Genomic DNA, 19,401 nt, shown 5'->3' with positions numbered 1-19,401 from the left:
GTATAGAATAATACAAATTCTGCTAAGCTCACACTTTCGCATGATGACATTTTTAGTAGTCTCCTTCATGCTGTCTCTTAGCCATACTACTTTTTCCAGACACAATTTAGTATGCATTTCAAATCATCAATATTCCCTATACTACCCTATAAATAAATCCCTATACTACCTACAAATATTCTGCGTTTGGAGGGCAATTCCATATAGTTTCTTTTAAAAGCTTCTTTGATTTTATATAGTTTTCTTGTTGAAAATTAAGCATTACTGTCTTATCTATCTTTCAATGTTTCCAAAAGATTATAGTCTCTAAGAGCACCTGTCAGCAGGAAAGGTTTTGGAGCTGATCTCACACAGAAACAAATAAAAACAAATTTTTCTCATGAGTTCTCTAACTGTTCCACAAAGCAGTTGTCTCCTAATTTTCAGCTGGATCATCATACATAAACTTAATATTCATCAGCTCCACTGGAAAGTGACTGAAGTCTCTCATAATTACTGTATTTTGGTCTCTACTAGCTCAGTCTCATTCAGATCATCTGCTGCCATTACGACTGCAAAAACTGAGACCTCCTCCCTTCAAAGGAACCACCAGGTCCTGCTGGGCTCCCTCCAGTCCCCAACACAGTTTTCACTGATCAAAGGCTCCACTGACGGAGGCTGTCTACCTCCATCCCATCTGAACTGATTGAGCAAGCCAGAATGACAAAGCCAGCAAGTTTGGGGCTTTTTTATGGTTTCACAATATTCCTCAAACCAGTTCCCATGTTCCCAAACCTTAGAACTATAGAGTCAAGTGATGAAAAAGGCTTAAGACTGCTTTAGATCATACTTCACAGGATCTACTCTACAGCAAAAGTACAATTACAAGGTTCTAAGTAAACAGGAAAAGGGAGCTAATTCAGCTTCTTCTTCTACCAAAATGAATAGAGGCTGTTCTAAATGAAGAAAAATTAATTGGTTTTTGCAGTGCTAATCAAAAGGTGGGCACTATAAAGTTACCAGAAGGGGAAAAATCCTATCACAGAAGGGCCAAATGTTTAAGAGCCATAGAAAGACTAATTCACTCAAGTGTATTCTCCAGACAAACTGCAAATAGTTTTATCATTTAAGACAGCAGAATTTAAATTAGGACACTCTAGTAATTATAAAACCAGGAATAAGCAATTCTCTTTTAAAGATTCAAAAAATATAAACAAAGGAATTTAATTATCAAGTCAGAATAATACAGCTGGAACTACAATCAACCACAGAGAGAAAAAGCAGCTTCTGTGAAGAACTGACTTTCTATTAGAAATAATGACATGACTGGAAGTAGAGAAAATGACTCCCAGGATGCAGTTTCATAATTTATGGCAAGGTAGGAAGATCTCATTAGATGCAGCAAGTCAAAATTAGAGTATCATCATTACAAAAAGGGGGTCTATTCTGATCCATGTGTACCCACAGCTGCATGAGTGCCTGTGAGCCAGTGTAACTTGTCAGAAACTATCTCATTCCACACAAGGCATCATTTTTCTGCATTTTGAGTGACTTGAACGGAATTGAAGTGTGCAACATGCACCAGAGTCAGAGTAAGGAAGGCTGTGAAATTTACAGCTGGGATTAGTTGCAGCATCTGCAACTCATCAATCAACTAGATGGATTTTACAAGCAAAGCCTGAGCTGGGGCTGCCTCAGTTACCTGTTCCCACTCTTGCACCGACACTCACTCCCATGCACACCAAACCAAATTCAGAGAAATGATTAAACCCAAAATTAAGCATCCTATACAAAGCATTTTTCCATACAAATCAGCTCACTTTATGATTGTTCAGTAACAGGAGTCTGAGAACACTTCTAAACTCTGGTGACTGTCTGAATGTGGCAACCTCATTTCTGATCAACCTATCATGAAAGACCAACTTCCTGTGAAAAGGGAACAGAAGTTGGGCCCAGACTCTCATAGGTAAATATAGGCCAAGTGTAAAATAAGACAGAGGAAGTTACCTGAACTATGACTGTAAAAAATGTATCATGCTAAAGCTTGTTATGAAAGAACCAATTTATAACTTCAAACCTGCAACAAAAAGACTGCTTTTAGTGGTTTTAAATCTTACTAATTGCTTGCCTTTTCATTTCTCAGATGTGCATCCTTATCCCTTAGTTTATTTTCCTTTGTCTTCTCTATACCTTTAAAAAAGAAGAAACAATTTAATATACAAATGAATCTGCAAGCAGACCATATAACTTGGATCTCATACAGGGTTATATTACTGACACTGTTACCAAACCTGAAAGAATAGTAAAAAAATTTCCCTTGGCAATCATTTATCAAGTTATTATCAAGTTAGTATTCATGCTTAAAAGGGCCCTGCAGGTTCCAAAATATGCATATTTAAAAGACTGCTCTGTCACCATTAAGAAAAAAAATTATTTAAAATTCACTACAAAGCAGAAAAACCTTTTCCATGGTATTCAGAGTAAGCATTACTATAATTCCATAATTATGTGAATTTCCCTCTTTCAAGGAAACATGACTCATTTTGGTCATGGTAAAGCTAGTGCTATGAGCACAAAGGAAAAAAAAAAAAAGAAAAATCTAAACTCTAGAAACTTTACACAGCTTAACTGTTTTCTTGGAATTTGGCAGCAGTGTTCCACAAAACTTTTGTTCAAACATTATTTGTATTTGAGTTTAGCACATCATGTCTTACAAACTGACCATATTTCATCTGCAGGGGATAATGTTTTCACATTGCTCATCTTGCAACAGAACAGGCATTTTAAGACCAGGTAGGAGAGAGAAAGAATTCAGACCTGACAAACTGACAGGAAGATAAGGTGACAGTCCCATGAGGAGCAGGCCAGCCACCAGAGCTGGGTCTGACAGAGCACAGCACAGCTGGGAGTTGGGCCCCCAATAAACCACCAGAGACCTTTAGCCCATGGCTCTGAAAGCACAGATGCTGCAGTTCCAAGAAGGCTTTGCAAATGCACCTCAGATACACAGCATGGCAAGTGAAACCATCGGGACATGCATTTCTTTTCTGCCTTAACACTGTCCACAAGTCCCAAGAAGAGAGTGAAGCCTGGAATGAAGGAGCTAGTGGTAACAGGCTAGCAGTAATTATCTCAGTGGGCACAGAAAGAGGAAGCAGTTAAAAGAGAGCTCCCCTGAAATGCAGGTCTCTCCAGAGTTTGCAGTTAGGATTCCTTTATGTCTCGATTATCTTATTGCTCAGCCAAAAGACACCTCACAGGCAGAGGATGTGTTTTGTCTCCCCATACTGAGTACAACACTAAACTGCTGCTGTCAGCTATGAATTGGCATTACCAGCAGCAAGATACTTTCTGAAACAATAATGATGTTGACCAATGTCAAACAAAGCATAAGGTAACCTATTTCAATTTACTAGAACTGTTCTTAAAAACACTTTGTCTGGGCAAATCAAGATCTTTGTCTACAGAAGAAAATAAGCTTATTTATGCATTTTGGCGTAAGTGCATAATCAGACATTGCCAGCTCAAACTTCTAACCTCAGCTGTTAGAACAGCCAATATGGCACAGCTGTGTTTGTGGCTTCAAACATTTTACCTTTGTTTTCTCAACACTTTCTACAATGATAGTATTTGAGCTTACATTCAGTGCTTTTAATTGTTTTACAGCTAGACACTTTTCCTTGACAAATCAACCCCCAGAGATGATGAGGATTACATTTCTCTCCTCCAGCACACGACAATCAGTATTGAAGAGATCTTCAACTTCCAGTTTCTGAATTATGGCAAAGTATCACCAGATGGCAGCAGAAACCCATCCCTGCCTTCCAACTCCTCAAGGCTTGATGGAAAGATTGGAGCTCCACTGCCAGGATAACCACAGAATTTCACCAACTACGTCAACATTGCAGATATTTGTTCTATTTGAGCCCAATATTTACCTTCTAAAGACAAACATTTTTTCCATTAAATAGAATTAAAAATTTAAAAATCTATCTATAAAATACAGTTCAATGCAGTCTGAAACAGACCAACTAACATCAGAGGTTTGCAGTTGTGTTTGGTTTTTTAAGAGAGGTAAACTTCTTTTTACAGACCCACGCTAAAGCTATATGTATATATACACACACATACATTAAATATATATGCATAGACAATGACAAGGTAGCAGGAGAAGTTAAATATCAAACTGACGCTAAAAAGAGATAGAATTTTCTTTAAAATCACCTGGCTTTTGGTCCCAGATACAATGTAGCATTTTAAAAGTAACTCAACCCACATTTCTTTAAATGTGTATCAGTGATTTACACAGTGATGAACAATTACCTTTGTCACTGCTTCACCACCAGGCTCCACTGATGCAATACTTCACTGAAAAAGGAGCCTGAACCACAATTAATATACAACAGTGGCTGCAAAACCCATGATGTACAGCGTGGAATAAATAATAGATTTAAAGCCCATTGATCAGATAATATTCCAGGATCTAGTTCTCAGGAGAAAACAGATAACTGAAAGTAAGCAAAACTCTTAACTTTCTACTTCTTTCCAGAGCCACAATTTGACTGCCTGTGATTTGCACAGAACTGAGAATAAAACCTACACCTTGCAAAACCCCCCCTCCTGTCTACAATGTTCTGGATCTGCTGAGGCACTTTTAACATTACTTAATTTGTTCTTTTACTGGGACTTTTGTTCACTCTTCCCCCTAGAATTTCACAAGAAGCACACTGCTAATGAATATGTGTTTTAAGGACAGACATGAGTCTGGAGAGATCACAGGTTTCCTGTTAAGTTCCTAGTACCTCCTTTGAATATCTAATCCAGAGTCAAGTTAATGTATGCATCCAATTTATAACATTGTAGTACTGCAGAAACAGTTTGAAATTCCCATATAATTCTGTACCACATAGCAGGAACAAAAAGAGAAAAAATTGGTAGTACCATTCCTTACACTCACATAGCATTATTGAATTGGATAAGTCCCAACAAATGTCACAGTAACAGCTTAATTCTTTTTCTAGACCTGTAAACCTGGAGCCTCACCTTTTCATCTATTTAAAAACAGGGACCAAAGGTTTGATACTCTTGTGTTTCAATTTTTCAACAAAAAAACACAGGCTAAATTTTACTCACTCTGGTTATTTTCTCTGTTAGTCTGAGCTTCTACAGGAATAGACTGCAAAGCTGTCATAATCCTCTGAGCAATATTAGATAAAGGCACTTTAGAAATCTCACATCCTATGTACCGCTCCATTTCTAAGGTTAAACCTAAACACAGAACACACAAAATATGAATTAATCAGGGCCATGAGTAATCCTCACTTATATTCTGTTGAAATTAAAGACAAAATATAGTGAACATGTTTAGCCATTCATTCTCAATGGAAAATTACATTTGCTCCCAGAAATGCCTATCAGTACCGTATTAGAAACAAAAATGTAATAATTTATAAAAACAAACTTATTTGAAATAGTGCTTTAATACCTCAATTAAAAAAATCAGCAGTCCTAAGTACAGCTGAATTGTACTAAAAGAAAATAAAATCTGACAAATAAAACAAGAAGTACATCTGAGATACTTTCCCCCTCCCAGCATCTTTAAACTAGTCTGTATCTAGCACATGGATACATTTACTGTTACTAGTGCTTGGATTTTATCAGGAAAGACACAATTAACTTTCAAGCAATTGCCAAAATTAAGCCAACACAAGATTAAAGAAACAAGCAATACTATCACAATATACAGCCATTAGTTAGGTGCTGTTTCAGAAAATTTTTATCAAAAATGACCTCTACTTTCTTAAATTTTGTATAATTGATGCATTCAAATACTGCCATATATTAGTAACTCTAAAATAGCTACTATAGATTGTTAATTTAAGGAACTGATCAGTAACATTTAAAGTCCCTACAAGTTTTGACCCCAGCTACTGTTGTTGTAATATTATCCTTTTCTGAAAAGGAGCTGGTTTTACAGCTGACCTGTCCATATTCTGTAGTACTACTAAATACTTGGGAGAATCCCTGGTACAACACACTCAGGAGAATCACAAGTATCAGGGTCCACACTGATGACTTGTTGTTTTACAGTTAGACCAGAAGAATGTGTAAAACTTGTCACAAACACAAGAGAAATATATGTTTAAAAAATATTTCAAGTATCCAAGCTGTACAAATCACTCTACCAAAACCTGCTGTTGACTCAATTATTCCTATACAAGTGGGTAGCTGGAGTGCTGTTACTCTGGTCTTCTCCCACTAGATCCAGTGCACAAGCAGACTGCCAGACTTAACCATCAGCAAACAACAGCTACTCTGCCTACACGGAAATATTTTTCTTGGCTCAAGACCACAGATACGTTGCAACTTTTAATACTTAAAAGTGCAAATATTTGCATCTAATTCAGAGGAACACCCATCACACTGCATTAGCACTGGCTATATCCATCTAGTTCTAATTAGCAATCATGTGAAGGACAGGGTGAGAGGTGAAATGGCTTTCTTTTTCCTGACATTCCAGGAGTCAGAAGCACAATCATTCCCTGCACTCAACTCCTCCTAACTTCTATGCCTAAGAGCAACACCTCTTTCCTACACAGGGTTAAAGTGCTCCCTGACTTTGCAGGCTGGGAAGCAGCAGTCACAGCCCCAGGGGCAGATCAAAATGAGAACCCATCAGACTAAATACAAACAAGACACCATCCCTGAGAACAGGCCTAGAAAAAACCCACACAGATTCACCATAAATATTAACCACACTGAAATGAATTGACAAAGTTTGGCATTTAATAATATACACAAAGTATAGAGTTAAGCAGCATGAAATCCAGACATAAAGACACCCAACCAGTAAGTTTAAAAAAATTACACATTTAAAAATAAGTTATAATCACATAGAAGTTAAAAGAGTGCCATCAAAATAGTTTTAAGACTACTGTTACTGAATTAAAACAAATATACTAACCTTCATCAATATGTACAATGCTTGAAAGCAAGCACAGCTGATCCCATCAAAATATAAAAGACTGGAAGTTATCATACTATAAAAGCCTATATAGTTCCATTGGTATATTAGGAAGCTATATAAAAATTTGATTAACAGGCTAACAATGCACATGAAAGCACTAGTATGAAAGCATCAGCACTCTGAATTGAATTGAAATGCCTATCATTATAAATTATAAGGCAAACTCAGAAGTACAAAAAATAAAATAAAAATACTTGTTCATTGACAAGCCACAATAAGTAAAAACTGGTTTCAATGGAGAAGATAGGCCATAAGTTAAATTAAGAGACATTGGAATGGTCTTAAAACAGATGGCCTTGGTAGTTAAAACAGATTCTGGTACATATTCCAACATATTTCTAACAAAACCAAGTCTTCTTAGAAGAACTGTAAGGGAAACAATAATGAAATATCTGCTGTCTTTGAGAACTCTCCTCTTCACTATGAGCACATTATATCCTTGTTCCAAAATCTGGAATGCCTTCTCCACATTCATTTTGCAGTTCAAAAAGTTCTTAGCAAGCAAAAAGACTTAACTCAAGGGTTCACATTCCTATTGAAGCTACGCTGTATGCAGCAGAAATGAACACACAGGCCAGCAGAAGAGCAGCCTGAACATACTTCTTTCAAATAACCAACAATTACTTCATGTCCAAGAGTTCTGACAAAACTGAGATTGAATTCAGGGTGCAGGAGAAGCCATAGAGCAGCACACAATCTCAGCTGGTAACAGTGGCAGTTAAGATTCACTGCAGTGACAGGTAAGTGTCAGCCTTGACAAGCTAATGTTCATTATTCCATAAACTCGTAGACAGTTTACATTAACATTTTCCTTTCTTAAGAGTACATTGCTGTTTAGACATTAAGAACTGCACTGGTTGTGAAATTCTCATCTTCCAGACCACTGGCTTTAGCCTGAGACTGCTGCTCAAGCCTCTCCACCATCTCTTTCAACTGCTCTTCATCTTTGAAAAAATACACATACAAATCTCTTTCCATTTGAAGCAGCTTATTGGACTCTAAAAAGCTTCTCTTCGACTTCAGATCAGCAACCAGATCCTTAAGGAGATGATTTAGTTCATCTAAATCCACTTCCAGTTGGTGAAACTGCTCAGTAAGTTCCTAACAAAAAATAAAAGACAAAAATTTATTACTTTTCTACTGTTAATGTACTAGCTGAACTAGAAATATGAAAGGTTTTTTGCTTTGGGAAGCCATTTGTTTGTAATCAAAAAGTAATCACAAAAAAAACAGAAACAAAGATAATAAGGGATTCCATTCAATGTATATAAATTTTGAGCTCCATGTAGCAGAACTCATATTGTATTATGGAAATGTAATTTAATTTTACTTGTGGACCAGATGAGTTAAGACCATAAGAATCTGAACCTGACCTAGAGACATGACTGAATGACATTTTCTATCAATTACAAGTCTCCATTGCTAGTCAAATCTTAAAAGGAAACAAACAAACAGAAAAAATGTACAATAAAGAAAGTAGCAACAAGAAGCCAAATCAATTTTACAATTAAATCATTAAATACCAGCTACAACTTTCCCAGCCAGCATTCTTGTTATAGTTCAGTATAAGCAGACTAATCATCTACTTGCACATTATTCCCTTATTAAAGGAATTACTTTCCTTGAGAAACAGTAGCAGTAGAATGAAATGTCATATTTTAAGAAGTAACTTAAATCAATGGGAAGGTATCTGATTTAATACTGTGCAATCCCTAAATACATACTGTCCCAATTACAGTCTCATTTTTAAATAAAAACTGTTCTGTGTGCTGTAAATTCATTTGACAGATGAACGTTAAATATATTTTTATGTAATTAACCAATAAAGTATTATGTAACAGAAGTTTTTCCTTGATGCATTTTTGAGGTATCTACGATGATTTAAAAACCATGACAAGGTGCATTTAACAAACCCTGTTCCCATTTAAAAGATGTTCTAAGAATAATACCTGAGAGCTGTGTAGCAGGATTGCCCTACTACAGCTGTCCTTCAAAATTCTGGTATTTTAATTTTGTCCAAATGACCCACCCATGGCCAGGCTTTTAAATGGCCAAACAATACTACTGGGGTCTTAGACGTAACAGGGCAGAAAGCCCATATGAAATAAAGAGCAACTTATAATGAGTTTTCCAGTGACACCCTACCCAGACAAAGGATCCCTCACACCAGAGACTTACAGGAATACAGGACTGCCCATGCCTTTGAAATAAATACAGTTAGATGCAACTGTTTGCTCAGAAACAAAAAAATTATTACCTGCCAGCATTTATAAAAATCCAACATTAGCCAAGAACAATGTAAGTGTTCAGCATCCATCATCATGATGTTAATAAATTTGTTGCTAATAAGGGGGAACAGTTTGCATGTCTAGAGCCTTCACACTATACTTTTATCAGTAAAAGAACATGACAAACAATGAAGTAATTTGAAAAAAAAACATTAAGGGCTTACCGGACTCCGGAGCTGTATCTGATTTGTTCCACAATAGAGAGCACCACGAAGGGCATCCACATCCCCCTCTAGGTTGGACAAAAGGAGAGACTGCTCCTGAGCAGATGCTGCCAACTGATCTTCTACTGTGGCACAGTCCTGCTTTAACTTCTGAGCCATCTGCTCCAGGCTTTTGTATGTTTTAAACAATTGTTGTTTTTTACTTCCTCCTTCCAGGAGCTGATACAGCCTATAACAAATGAAGTTAGACACACAAATATTTTAACTTTCCTAAGCACTCTATCATCATTAGTTAAGAGAACATGTCTGTGTTGAGAAGTCAGAGGATAAGTAAGGTAAGTTCTGCTGAGAGCACTTTTACAACACTGCTATATCTCCCACTGATTTCAAGATTCCATCTATATATAGTAGTGATTAATAGGAATCCAAAATATTTCAATATCAAATTAGCAGCAATGAAATATTAAAGTAACAGTTAGTAAATACATCATGAATGCAAATAGAAGTTGACAGTATGCTTTTGCCAACTATTTCCTGACACTTCAAGAGCTGCAAAATAAGATGGATTTTTTTAAAGTGCTGAATGAAAGCAGACTTCAACAGCCAATGAGAAATAAGAACAATCTTTGTAACATTTTCAAGCTTACTGAAGTATTTCCTGTTTTCTATCTCTCTATGAAGAGACTGCTAAAAAATTCTCCACTTAGTTACAAGTCATGCAAAAGACAGCATGGCACACTACAGCAAAGTGTCCCATTACAGTGCATCAGGAATGGGCCCAGTAAGATTACAGACAACATTCCATACTCCAAATGTTACTACCACCTCTGCACAACAAAATCTTCAGGAACTGATCCCTAATATAAAATCAGACTGGCTTTATTAAGAGAGGAGCTATATTTCAGAAGTAACTGAATGTCTTTCAAGTGTCTTCTGTTTACAAACCCTATAAGGTTTTTAATTCTTTCAACTTGCCTGCCCTTTATCAAAAAAAAAAAAAAAAAAAAAAAAGGAGCCAGAAACATTCAGTGATTTGGAGACTTTATAATAAACATGAACAAAAGTGAAACAAGCTGACACAAACACACAATAGGAGTAAAATTAATGCTACCTAATTCTTCCAGTTACTTACTGTGCCTAACCATATTCAGCTATTACTTCACTTAACAATTATTGAAGAAGAAAACCACACTTAAAGCATTATTCTAAAGAAGGAGGAAGAGTCTGACAGTAACATACCTATTATTGTACAATATATCACATTAAGAGGTTCAGACTTGATGGAAAAGCACAGCACACATCCTTAATTGTATCACCTGAACTTTAAGGAGACTTAATTATTTTGATGGTGAAAAACCAGACTCCTACATGGGTGCCAGGACACTCAAACCAGATGGCAAATTAAGCAGTAAAAACGAGCTGAACACACGTCACAGTCCGAAGGAGTCATTCCTCTCTCCTACCACATGGGGGGTTTTTGTGGGCTCAGCCGATGAGGCCGCGCACACAGCCTGGGAAATCACTGCTATTAACATCTATACCTCTCGAGTATCAGGAGGTGCTAGGCTTAGGTTTAAACATTCTTCATGCTACGGGTATTAATTAGGAATGCTTCAGAAATATTAAAAAGACTGATAATTGAACAGTTTTTCCTAAGGCAAACCTGCAAAGAATTTCAAAGGACATGGAAGAAACAAGTCTCACATGTTGAAAGCTTCAGTTCTTGAAAATTCAAAATTCTAATTAGCTACAGCAAGTAAGTAAGAACCTGGCAGCAGGCAAGGCTTACCTTGCCCGATCTCATCTCCCCAGTATTATTTCAAAGAAACTGCAAGTCCAACAACAACTATAATACTTACCTGAAAGATAAACCATCCTCTGGGCTAATAGTGCTCCTTGGCTTTGCCTGCTCAGTTCGTTCAGCTATCACCTGTAGTCTCTGCTGTAACTCATCAGTGGTTTGTTTCAGAGATTCTACCAAATTCTCAAGTTGGCAGCTGAACTCCTGGTGTTTCTTCATCTCCATTTCACAGGCCAGCTGAATCAGTTCAAATGATGTTTTCTGTCTTATCAAATGCCTGCCTATTTTATCTTGAATTGCAGCATAACAGTCCTGCCGAGCAATTTGGTGATCTAAGTATTCTTTCACCACTGGTGCAGTCAAAAGTTGTGCTTTCTTCTTAAGAAGGGGAAGCAGCTCTTCATTATTTATCTGAGCTATATCTTGTTTAATTGCTGAAATTTCAGCACTTAAACTAGATATTTTAGTATCAATGTTTTCCTGTTGTCCAATATCCTGAATAAAACAAAATATTTGTGAACTTCTTCATGGTTCCTGCCAAGCCACATCCCAAACATTTCTTCAGTTCTTATAAGACTTATGTATTTATGTTACATTTAGCTACAAAATTAAATGAAAACTCCATAGATGGTTTTACAGAATTTTACAAAATAATGCAAATACAGATGAACCAAAAAAAAAAAATATATTCCAGTAAAAGGTAATTTCTTCTTATCACAGGGTCAGGAAACAGTTTATTGTGTTAAAAATAAAAGAGCTGCATTTTACCTAGCACCTGTTTCAAGCATTCCTAACTGAAATCTCACAAGCAAACATAATTTTTTATATTCAGTCAGATATCAACACTGCTGGCAGAATCAATCTTTTTCAAATTACCCTAATCAATCAAATCCTATATACTAGTCATCCATAAATGAAAACATACAAACTGACATGATGCCTCAAGTTATCCCACGTCTGGCATAAGCAAATACCTTTCCTTTCATTATGATTTCTTCACAAATTCCACTAAGCACATCTGCCTGTCACTCACTTGTTGAAAGACTTCTGGGGCTTCAACTATCAGATTCATTTATTTGGTAGAAATACTTGACTTGCAGAGTGAATGAACTAAAACTTTTGAAGCCTATGCTATGCAATATAAACAGGAATACATTTATCACATTGGCTCCCTGATACCACAAAATTGTAACCAAAGCTAAGATTCTGTTTACTGCACAAAGAGCCAGTTTTAATTTGAAAACTCAAAGTTAAACTAAACTAGAAAGGTACTATAAATTCTAGGATTTTAACAGCAGTAATGCTGGAAAGTAGAATTAAAGGTACTCTACCACACTGAAGAACTTCTAACTATGGAAACTGAAGATATTTCACATGAGCAGTTTTGTGAGCAAGACTAAAACTTCATAAAAGTGAAACTTCACAACATAAAAGTAACTGAAACAACAGCAACTCAGCAATTCCTTTCACTAGACCCTTTGAACTTGCCTGTCTAAAACTCCAGTACCTTCCATCACCTTTGTGCCTTACCTTGTCCAAGGACTGCAGCAGGCTCTCTGCACACTTGATAGCTGAATTCATGCCCTCCTCTTCAGCCTGCAGCTGAATTAGCTGGTTCTGACCACAAATATATGCTGCCTGGAGCCTGGCTATCTCTTGCCTCTCTTCACAAACTTCGTTAGCCTCATCAAAAGGGACTTGCTTGATTAAATCTTCAAGTTGAAAGCTGCCTTCAAGTGAATTTTCAGCACATTTAGACATACCTTCATAAAAAAGCTTTTTTAAGTGTGATGTAAGTGCTGCAGTGCTTTGTTCTTCCACTGACAAATATCTGTCCAAAGAAATTTGGGAAAAAAACAGTGGATATGCATCTGACCCTTGTTCTGAATCTGAAGCAGTGAAGAAAGAGGCAAATTCCTTCACTGCAGCTATAAGAGACTGCAGTTCATTGTCAAGCTTATTATTTGCTGCAGTAAACACTTCCAGTCCTTCTTTCCATTCCTTCCGTGCCTCTTCCTCTCTGTTTTGGAATGTTTGTAACAAGTGGCTGTTTGTAGTAACCAACAGCTGAAGCTTATTATGCCGATGAATTTGAAGGTTTTTTAACTTCTGAAGAGTTTGAAGTTCATCCTCTAATTTCTTCACTTCTTCCTCATCCTCCTCTTGGCTACTGTTCGTTGAACCTGTGGGCTCCAAGGTTTTAAGGACTTCATCCAGTGCATTTCCTTCCAAAACAGCCTTACCATGCTGAAGAAGATTATCAAAATATTGCAGCTCTTCTTCAGATACTACGTGCTGCCCATTTATGTTTCCACAAAACCACTCCAAAAATGATTTGTCTTCTGAAGACTCAAACATCCAGTCAAAATCTTCTCCATTAAGCTCATCAGCCTTTGGATATCCAATTTTTTTAAGAGTTTCCACAAAATCCTTTCCACAGCTCATGATGAAAATAATTTTGTAAGCAGAAAAGATCCAAATACATGAAAAAATCTGGGGTATTATTCCAGCTTTAACTTTTTTGCACTTAAAATGAATATTCAGTATTTTAATAAAAAGAGTCTGTACAGGAAAAAGGAAGTGTCAGATCACAAAAAAAAAAAAAAAAAAAAAAAAACAAAAACCAAACCAAAAACACCCTGAAGGCTGTTTTGGATTTAAGTGGCTATTCAAAGACTTGAAACCAATTTTAATTTCAGATATCTTAATATATTTTGTTGATCAAATCAGGACATAGTTTTGTATCAATTACATCCCAGATCATTGCAAGCAACTATGTTTCTCCTTAATTTACACAAACTTATTAAGGAAACAGTATAGTATTATTAATTTAAAAGCAACAGGCGTTATTATTGAGCAATTCATTGGCCTGCAAAAGTGATTTTACTTACATGGTTTTCTACACATTCATTTAAAAAACCACCCACAATTATTTTAAATATTCCAAAATGATCAGGGTTTTCAGTTTGTTCTAAAAACAAAACTACAGTGATGTTACACTGCACTTCAAGATCTTGGCTATAAGGGTTTTTTACCTCAATAGGAAGCAGAATCTTGTCTTCTAAACCTTTCTTTTAAAGTTTCCTCTGAAAATGGAACAAGAAATGCTTTAACATATAAATACCTCAACATAAAACTGCAGATTTTTTGATCAATTATAAAAAATTTAAATTAAAATAAGTGCAAAAATACCCTTGCGAAAATCGTCACAACTTACATGAAAAGGGAGTTTGCTGCTTTTCTGTTTCCTATCAGGCAAATAATCAGCTTAGGGATCCTAAATTGTGTGTAACAGACAGCAAAGGATAGAAGATAAGTTATCAACAGTCAGGAGGCCTTGTCTGCAATAATCTGGTAATACTAAGGGACTTTTTTTAGTTTGATATTATTTAATACTTTGTTTCTAAAACATACATTGCCCCTGAGAACCCCACTCTGCCAGCCTGGAGTGCTGAACAAGTAAAACCATTCCTCTAAAGCTCCCCATGTATCTGACTTAGCTCAGAGTCTGCAGATGACACAGAAGGTTGCAGAGTTCTCTGTCACAGGGCAGCGCCCCAATCGTCCTCTGCCCTCCTTAAAACGGCTGTCCTCAAAATATGGGTGCCAAGAGGACGGTGCCACACTCTTTTCAGCGGAACTCAGTGACAAGGAGTAATGGCTATGAACTAAAACACAAGGAGTTTGACTTTAACATGAGTTCAAGCTTTACGTTGATGATGGCAGGGCACTGGAACAGGCTGCCAGAGAGGTCGTGAAATCTCCCCCTCTGGAGACATTCCAAAACAATGTGGACGCGTTCCTGGGTAACCTGCTCCAGGTGACCCTGCAGGACGGCTGGACTGGATGGCCTCCTGAGGTCACTTCCCTCACTGATTCTGAGATTCTGTGAAGTAATGGGCCCCCACACAACCCTGTGCGCGGCACGCCGGGCCACCGCGGCACTGCCACTGCCATCAAACACCACAAACAGCTCGGAAGCCCTGAGGGAGCGCCCGCGATGGCCGGCCCCGCGCGGGCCGCAGCCGCGGCCTCCGGCCACACAGCGACCCCGGCCGGGACGAGAGGTCGGAGGGGAGCGGGGGCGCGGGGGCAGCGGCTGATCCCGCCCCGCCGGGAGCGAGTCCCGAGCCCGCAGCACCGCTCCATACTCACCCGAGAGCTCTGCTCCGCCGCAGCGGCGGCTCGAGGGGAGGGCAGCGAGGCGGGAAATGGCGGGAAGGCTGAAGGGAGCCTCAGGGGGGGCTGAGGGGAGGCTAAGGGAGGGCTGGAAGGAGGCTCAGGGAGGGTAAGGGGCGGGAAGGCCGAGGGAGGGGTGCGAGAAGACTCAGGGAAAGCTGAGGGGAGGCTCAAGCGCCCGCAGCTCGAACCGCCCGCCGCGCGCGCGGCGTCCCCGCCCCGCTCCCCCCACCCCGCTTGCGCGCGCGCCCGCTCCGCCCACGGGTCCCTGGCACGCGCGCTGCCTTCCGCCTCGCGCGGCCCACTGGCCGGTGACGTCATGTGGGCGGGGCTCTAACGGCCGGGCCGTGCTTCCCCTCAGGGCGCTCGGCTCCGGGCATCGCTTGGTTTGGTCCCTCAGCCGCCCTCGGACCCGTCCCTTCCGCTCTCCGCGGCCCTTCCTCGCTGTGTTCTCTGCCCATATCGCGGGAAGAGGAGGATGGGGCAGACCTGAGCGTAGTTGATGTCGTCCAGCTTTGACCGATGTGCCCTTCAGCTTCCTTGAAGCCCAGCCATGGCTAGCGGCGGGCACTTCAACCTCTGTACCCAGTGTTGCTGTATTGCTGGTTTTCACCCCTGCTTAGCCCTTTCGGTAATTCATAGGCTTAATATCCCTGGATTTGCCTGGTGCCTTTTTGAACCTGCTGACAACATAACTTCCCAAGGCAACATCCCAGAACATCATTAGGTGCTGCTTGTAAAGTCACTTTCCTAATTGTTTTGTAGCTCTCTCTAAAACCCATCAAAGGATTCCTGGTACTCGCATTTCAGGACTTGGTCACTGCCACCTCTGCATTTACCTTACCCGTGGTATTCATGGCAATTTACAAACCCCCGAGCATTTTCCTTCAGCTTTGTCTTCTCCAGTTTAGAGAGTCCCAAAATTTGGCCTCTGTAGGGCCCGTGCTCCATTCCCTGCATTGTTCCCAGCATCTTCCTCTGAACCTTTTACGGCATCCCTGTGCCTCACTCAGGGTGCAGAGACCAGACTGCACAAAGTCCTCAGGGCGTGGGTGTACCAAGGTTTTCTATGGAATCCTCATTCCCAGTGCCTTCCTTACAAAGCTCCCTGTTTTCCTGGCTTTTTGGCTGCTGCAGCCGCCCATGAGGTTACCAGAAAGCTCTCACCAGATTGTGGCACCTCTGCATTGTAAAGGCTGGCTCTCAAACGAGCGTCATGTAAACTTGTCACTAACGCTCTGGACATCCTTTATCAGCCACTCCTTAAGTTTAGCTGTCTTCACTTCCTCTACATTTCGCATGCCACGTTTTCCTGGGCTTCCCCATGTGCCTTGCAATAGCCTCCTTAAATTCCTCATTGAGTCACACAAGGGGAGGGAGGTTTATGCCCTGTTTTTCAATTTATGTCAGACATTTTACCTTGGCTTCTAGAACCATATTTTTAAGCCTTATGGATGTTTGCAGGCTTCTTGGTTTGGAACTGCTCATTTAGGGTTTTTTTGGCATTTTTCCCCATTTTTACATAAGTCATATTCTTAAAATTGAGTATCTGTTTGCTTTATTTGTCTTGCATTCATCTCATTGTTCCTAAGGTTGCTACTATTGAGCTGCTCACCCACTAATAGCTCTTGAATTAGATCCTCTGCACTGCTGAAGACTAAATTCAGAATGGCATTTCTTTTTGTTGTGGTTCATAGGGCCAGTAATTCTAAAAAGAAATAATTTATTGTATCCAGAAATGTTATCTCTACATTTCACCCTGATGAAGCATTGACTTAGTCCATATGTGGGTGGTTGAGCCCTCCCACTACTTGTCCTAAATGTCCAGCTTCTCTAATCTCACTTAATGCAATTGTTGAAATGAACCAACACAGGGAAATGAGCAACCTTGCGGCTTAGCACAGCTAAGGCAGGCTCATGTTAGGCTGTTTTGATCAAAATCAGCACCTGTATCACTTGCAAAGTGCAGAAGTTGGTTTTTGGTATAATGTGGTCTGTGTGAGACATTTTTAGACTAAATCCTGACCTGGCAGGGAGGTCTCATGGGCAAAAAGAGCTGTGATGTTGAATTCCTCCCCATCAGATTACAGTCTGATCTGCAGCTGCAATTCAGGCTGGCTGAAGTTTTCAAATCATCTTGCAGATAGAGTGCATTGTGTCTGTCCAACAGGGAAGGAACAAAAGCATTCACCAGTTTATTTCATAATGCCCTGCTGTTTCAGTCCAGTCACTTACTTCCACCAAAATGAACTTCTCCTACAGTGGTATTTTGCAGACTTGAGCTTCACAGTGTTGTGGTTTGGGGTTTGGGGTTTTTTTAAAATAAATATCAGTGTAACTCATGTAAAAAACTGCCTGCGTAAAAGCAAATTTTAAACACCTAGGAAAATTCCTAAAATTCTGCTGTCCAAAGACAGCTCTGCCAATGAAGTCCACAAATACATCTGATAAAGATTTGCTTGTCTTTTGTCTAGGAAATTGTCTGCCTGGATTGCTGCAACTCATGCCTTCAGTTCCCTGTGTGACTGCTTCCTCTCCCTCCTTCCAGACTCACACAGCTATGATGTCCCACCTCCTTTGTGGCCTTTCCCAAACCTATCTGTTCACCTGGGGAAGCAGCACTACATCTCATTCTGGAGCAGGTTTGGAGCTACGTCCGTGCTGGCCAGTGGCCACCTCTTGAAAACAGGGCAGAGCTCAATTTGGCCATGTTCAATGCAGGAAATAATTTCTTTTTCTTACTACCCAGACATGGAATTTCCATGAAAGTTTTCATCACAGATTATTAATTGCAGGCTCCATTCTATCTCTGCTTTGTCAAATTTGGTGAAAATTAGCCAGAAGGTTCAGAAGTTATCAAGAAAAGGAGGAGGGGAACAGATGGACGAAAGAGGAGTTGACAGACAGCATGATCTCATAATCCCTGCTGGCATAGGAATTCAGGCTAAAATTGAAATATTTCAGGTCAGAACACTGTGCACTTAAAATTCTCATTTTGAAAGAACAAGCCTCTGAAGAGAAACCAATTTTCATCTGTTAGACCATCCATCAGCTCTTAGGGCAGAGATTAAACAACAGCCTTCTACATGCACATCATCAGAATTTCAAACAGCCCCTTTCCCCACCCTACCTCAGACCCATGTGCTTCAGCATTTGCTTTTGCAGCTCCTTTTGGGTCAAGATTGTTTTCCTCTGATTCTTCTTTTTTTTTTTTTTTTTTTGGTTGTGTTCAGTCAAAACATAATTAAGGCTTACCTTACCCTTTTTTTCCATTCTAGGAGCAGTTGTTTTGCATCTGTTTCCTAGAACTGGACAGGCTGCTTAGATAGCATATTGCCTTTACAAGCCATTTTATGGTGAATTCCAGCAGATTAAGGCATAAACATTTCTGGAAGGATGTCTGCAAGCTCTGCAGTATTCCATCCTTACCATGTTCTGTTTGTTCCACTGCAAAATATGACATCATTGTGCCTGACACCTCAGAGAGGAGCTCTCAGTCTGAGGCTGTAACAGACAGCCAAGGAGTGCAGTGCCACCTCACAGGCATTGCAGCTGCCCCATCTGAATCCTCCCACTGGGATACATCTGTCAGATGAAAAACTCAACCTCGTTTGCTTGTTACTGCTTTAGGGTTTTGTTTTGGTTATGGTTTGGTTTTGGAGGGGAAAAAAATCAACACAGAGGAGGCAATGAAATAGGCTTTTAGCTGGTGAACTGCAACTGTACAGCATTTTGATTTTGCATCACACTGCACATCTCCTCACTGCAGCAGGATTGCAAAGGTCCCTGCTGCAGATTGTTGGAACAACAATTGCTCTTTGGAAACACCCTGTCCTCAAATGTAATTCATTGCTTTAAGCAAAATTGTATTCTCGATTAAGCACAACTTTTAAAGTGCCGTGTGTTCTTGTATTATAACAAAGTCAGAAGACAAGAATTTGGCACCAGTTTGCTTTCTTTGCC

At 39.4% G+C, this 19,401-nt stretch overlaps 2 protein-coding genes across 4 annotated transcripts in view; both read right to left on the bottom strand.

Moving 5' to 3' along the window:
- The window catches only part of POLN (DNA polymerase nu), an 89,399-nt gene extending 84,130 nt beyond the window's left edge, over window positions 1-5,269 (bottom strand). Inside the window, exons 1-2 of the mRNA XM_050974105.1 lie at window positions 5,113-5,269; window positions 2,108-2,169 (exon numbers count right to left, since the gene is read on the bottom strand). Of these exons, the coding sequence (XP_050830062.1) occupies window positions 2,108-2,169; window positions 5,113-5,233 (183 nt within the window). The 5' untranslated portion in view covers window positions 5,234-5,269. The remainder of the gene's footprint in view (window positions 1-2,107; window positions 2,170-5,112) is intronic.
- Window positions 5,270-6,743: 1,474 nt separating this feature from the next.
- On the bottom strand, window positions 6,744-15,661 carry HAUS3 (HAUS augmin like complex subunit 3). 3 transcript variants are annotated; one of them, XM_050973931.1, is made up of 7 exons: window positions 15,415-15,661; window positions 14,477-14,536; window positions 14,295-14,345; window positions 12,790-13,821; window positions 11,318-11,754; window positions 9,459-9,687; window positions 6,744-8,107 (listed from the first exon to the last, which is right to left on the bottom strand). In XM_050973931.1, the coding sequence occupies exons 4-7, from the start codon at window positions 13,702-13,704 to the stop codon at window positions 7,841-7,843; spliced, it is 1,848 nt and encodes a 615-aa protein (XP_050829888.1). In that variant the 5' UTR covers window positions 13,705-13,821; window positions 14,295-14,345; window positions 14,477-14,536; window positions 15,415-15,661; the 3' UTR covers window positions 6,744-7,840. The 3 variants fall into 3 exon arrangements, with proteins under 3 accessions (XP_050829888.1, XP_018779733.1, XP_030095198.1); XM_018924188.3 differs by having other exon boundaries at window positions 12,790-13,699; XM_030239338.2 differs by lacking the exon at window positions 14,477-14,536.
- Between the last annotated feature and the right edge of the window lie 3,740 nt (window positions 15,662-19,401).

Source organism: Serinus canaria, chromosome 4 (genome assembly GCF_022539315.1).
Source record: "Serinus canaria isolate serCan28SL12 chromosome 4, serCan2020, whole genome shotgun sequence".
NCBI classification, from domain to species: domain Eukaryota; kingdom Metazoa; phylum Chordata; class Aves; order Passeriformes; family Fringillidae; genus Serinus; species Serinus canaria.
The sequence above is the reverse complement of the archived record's forward strand: the minus strand, read 5'-3'. Positions and strand labels throughout refer to the sequence as shown.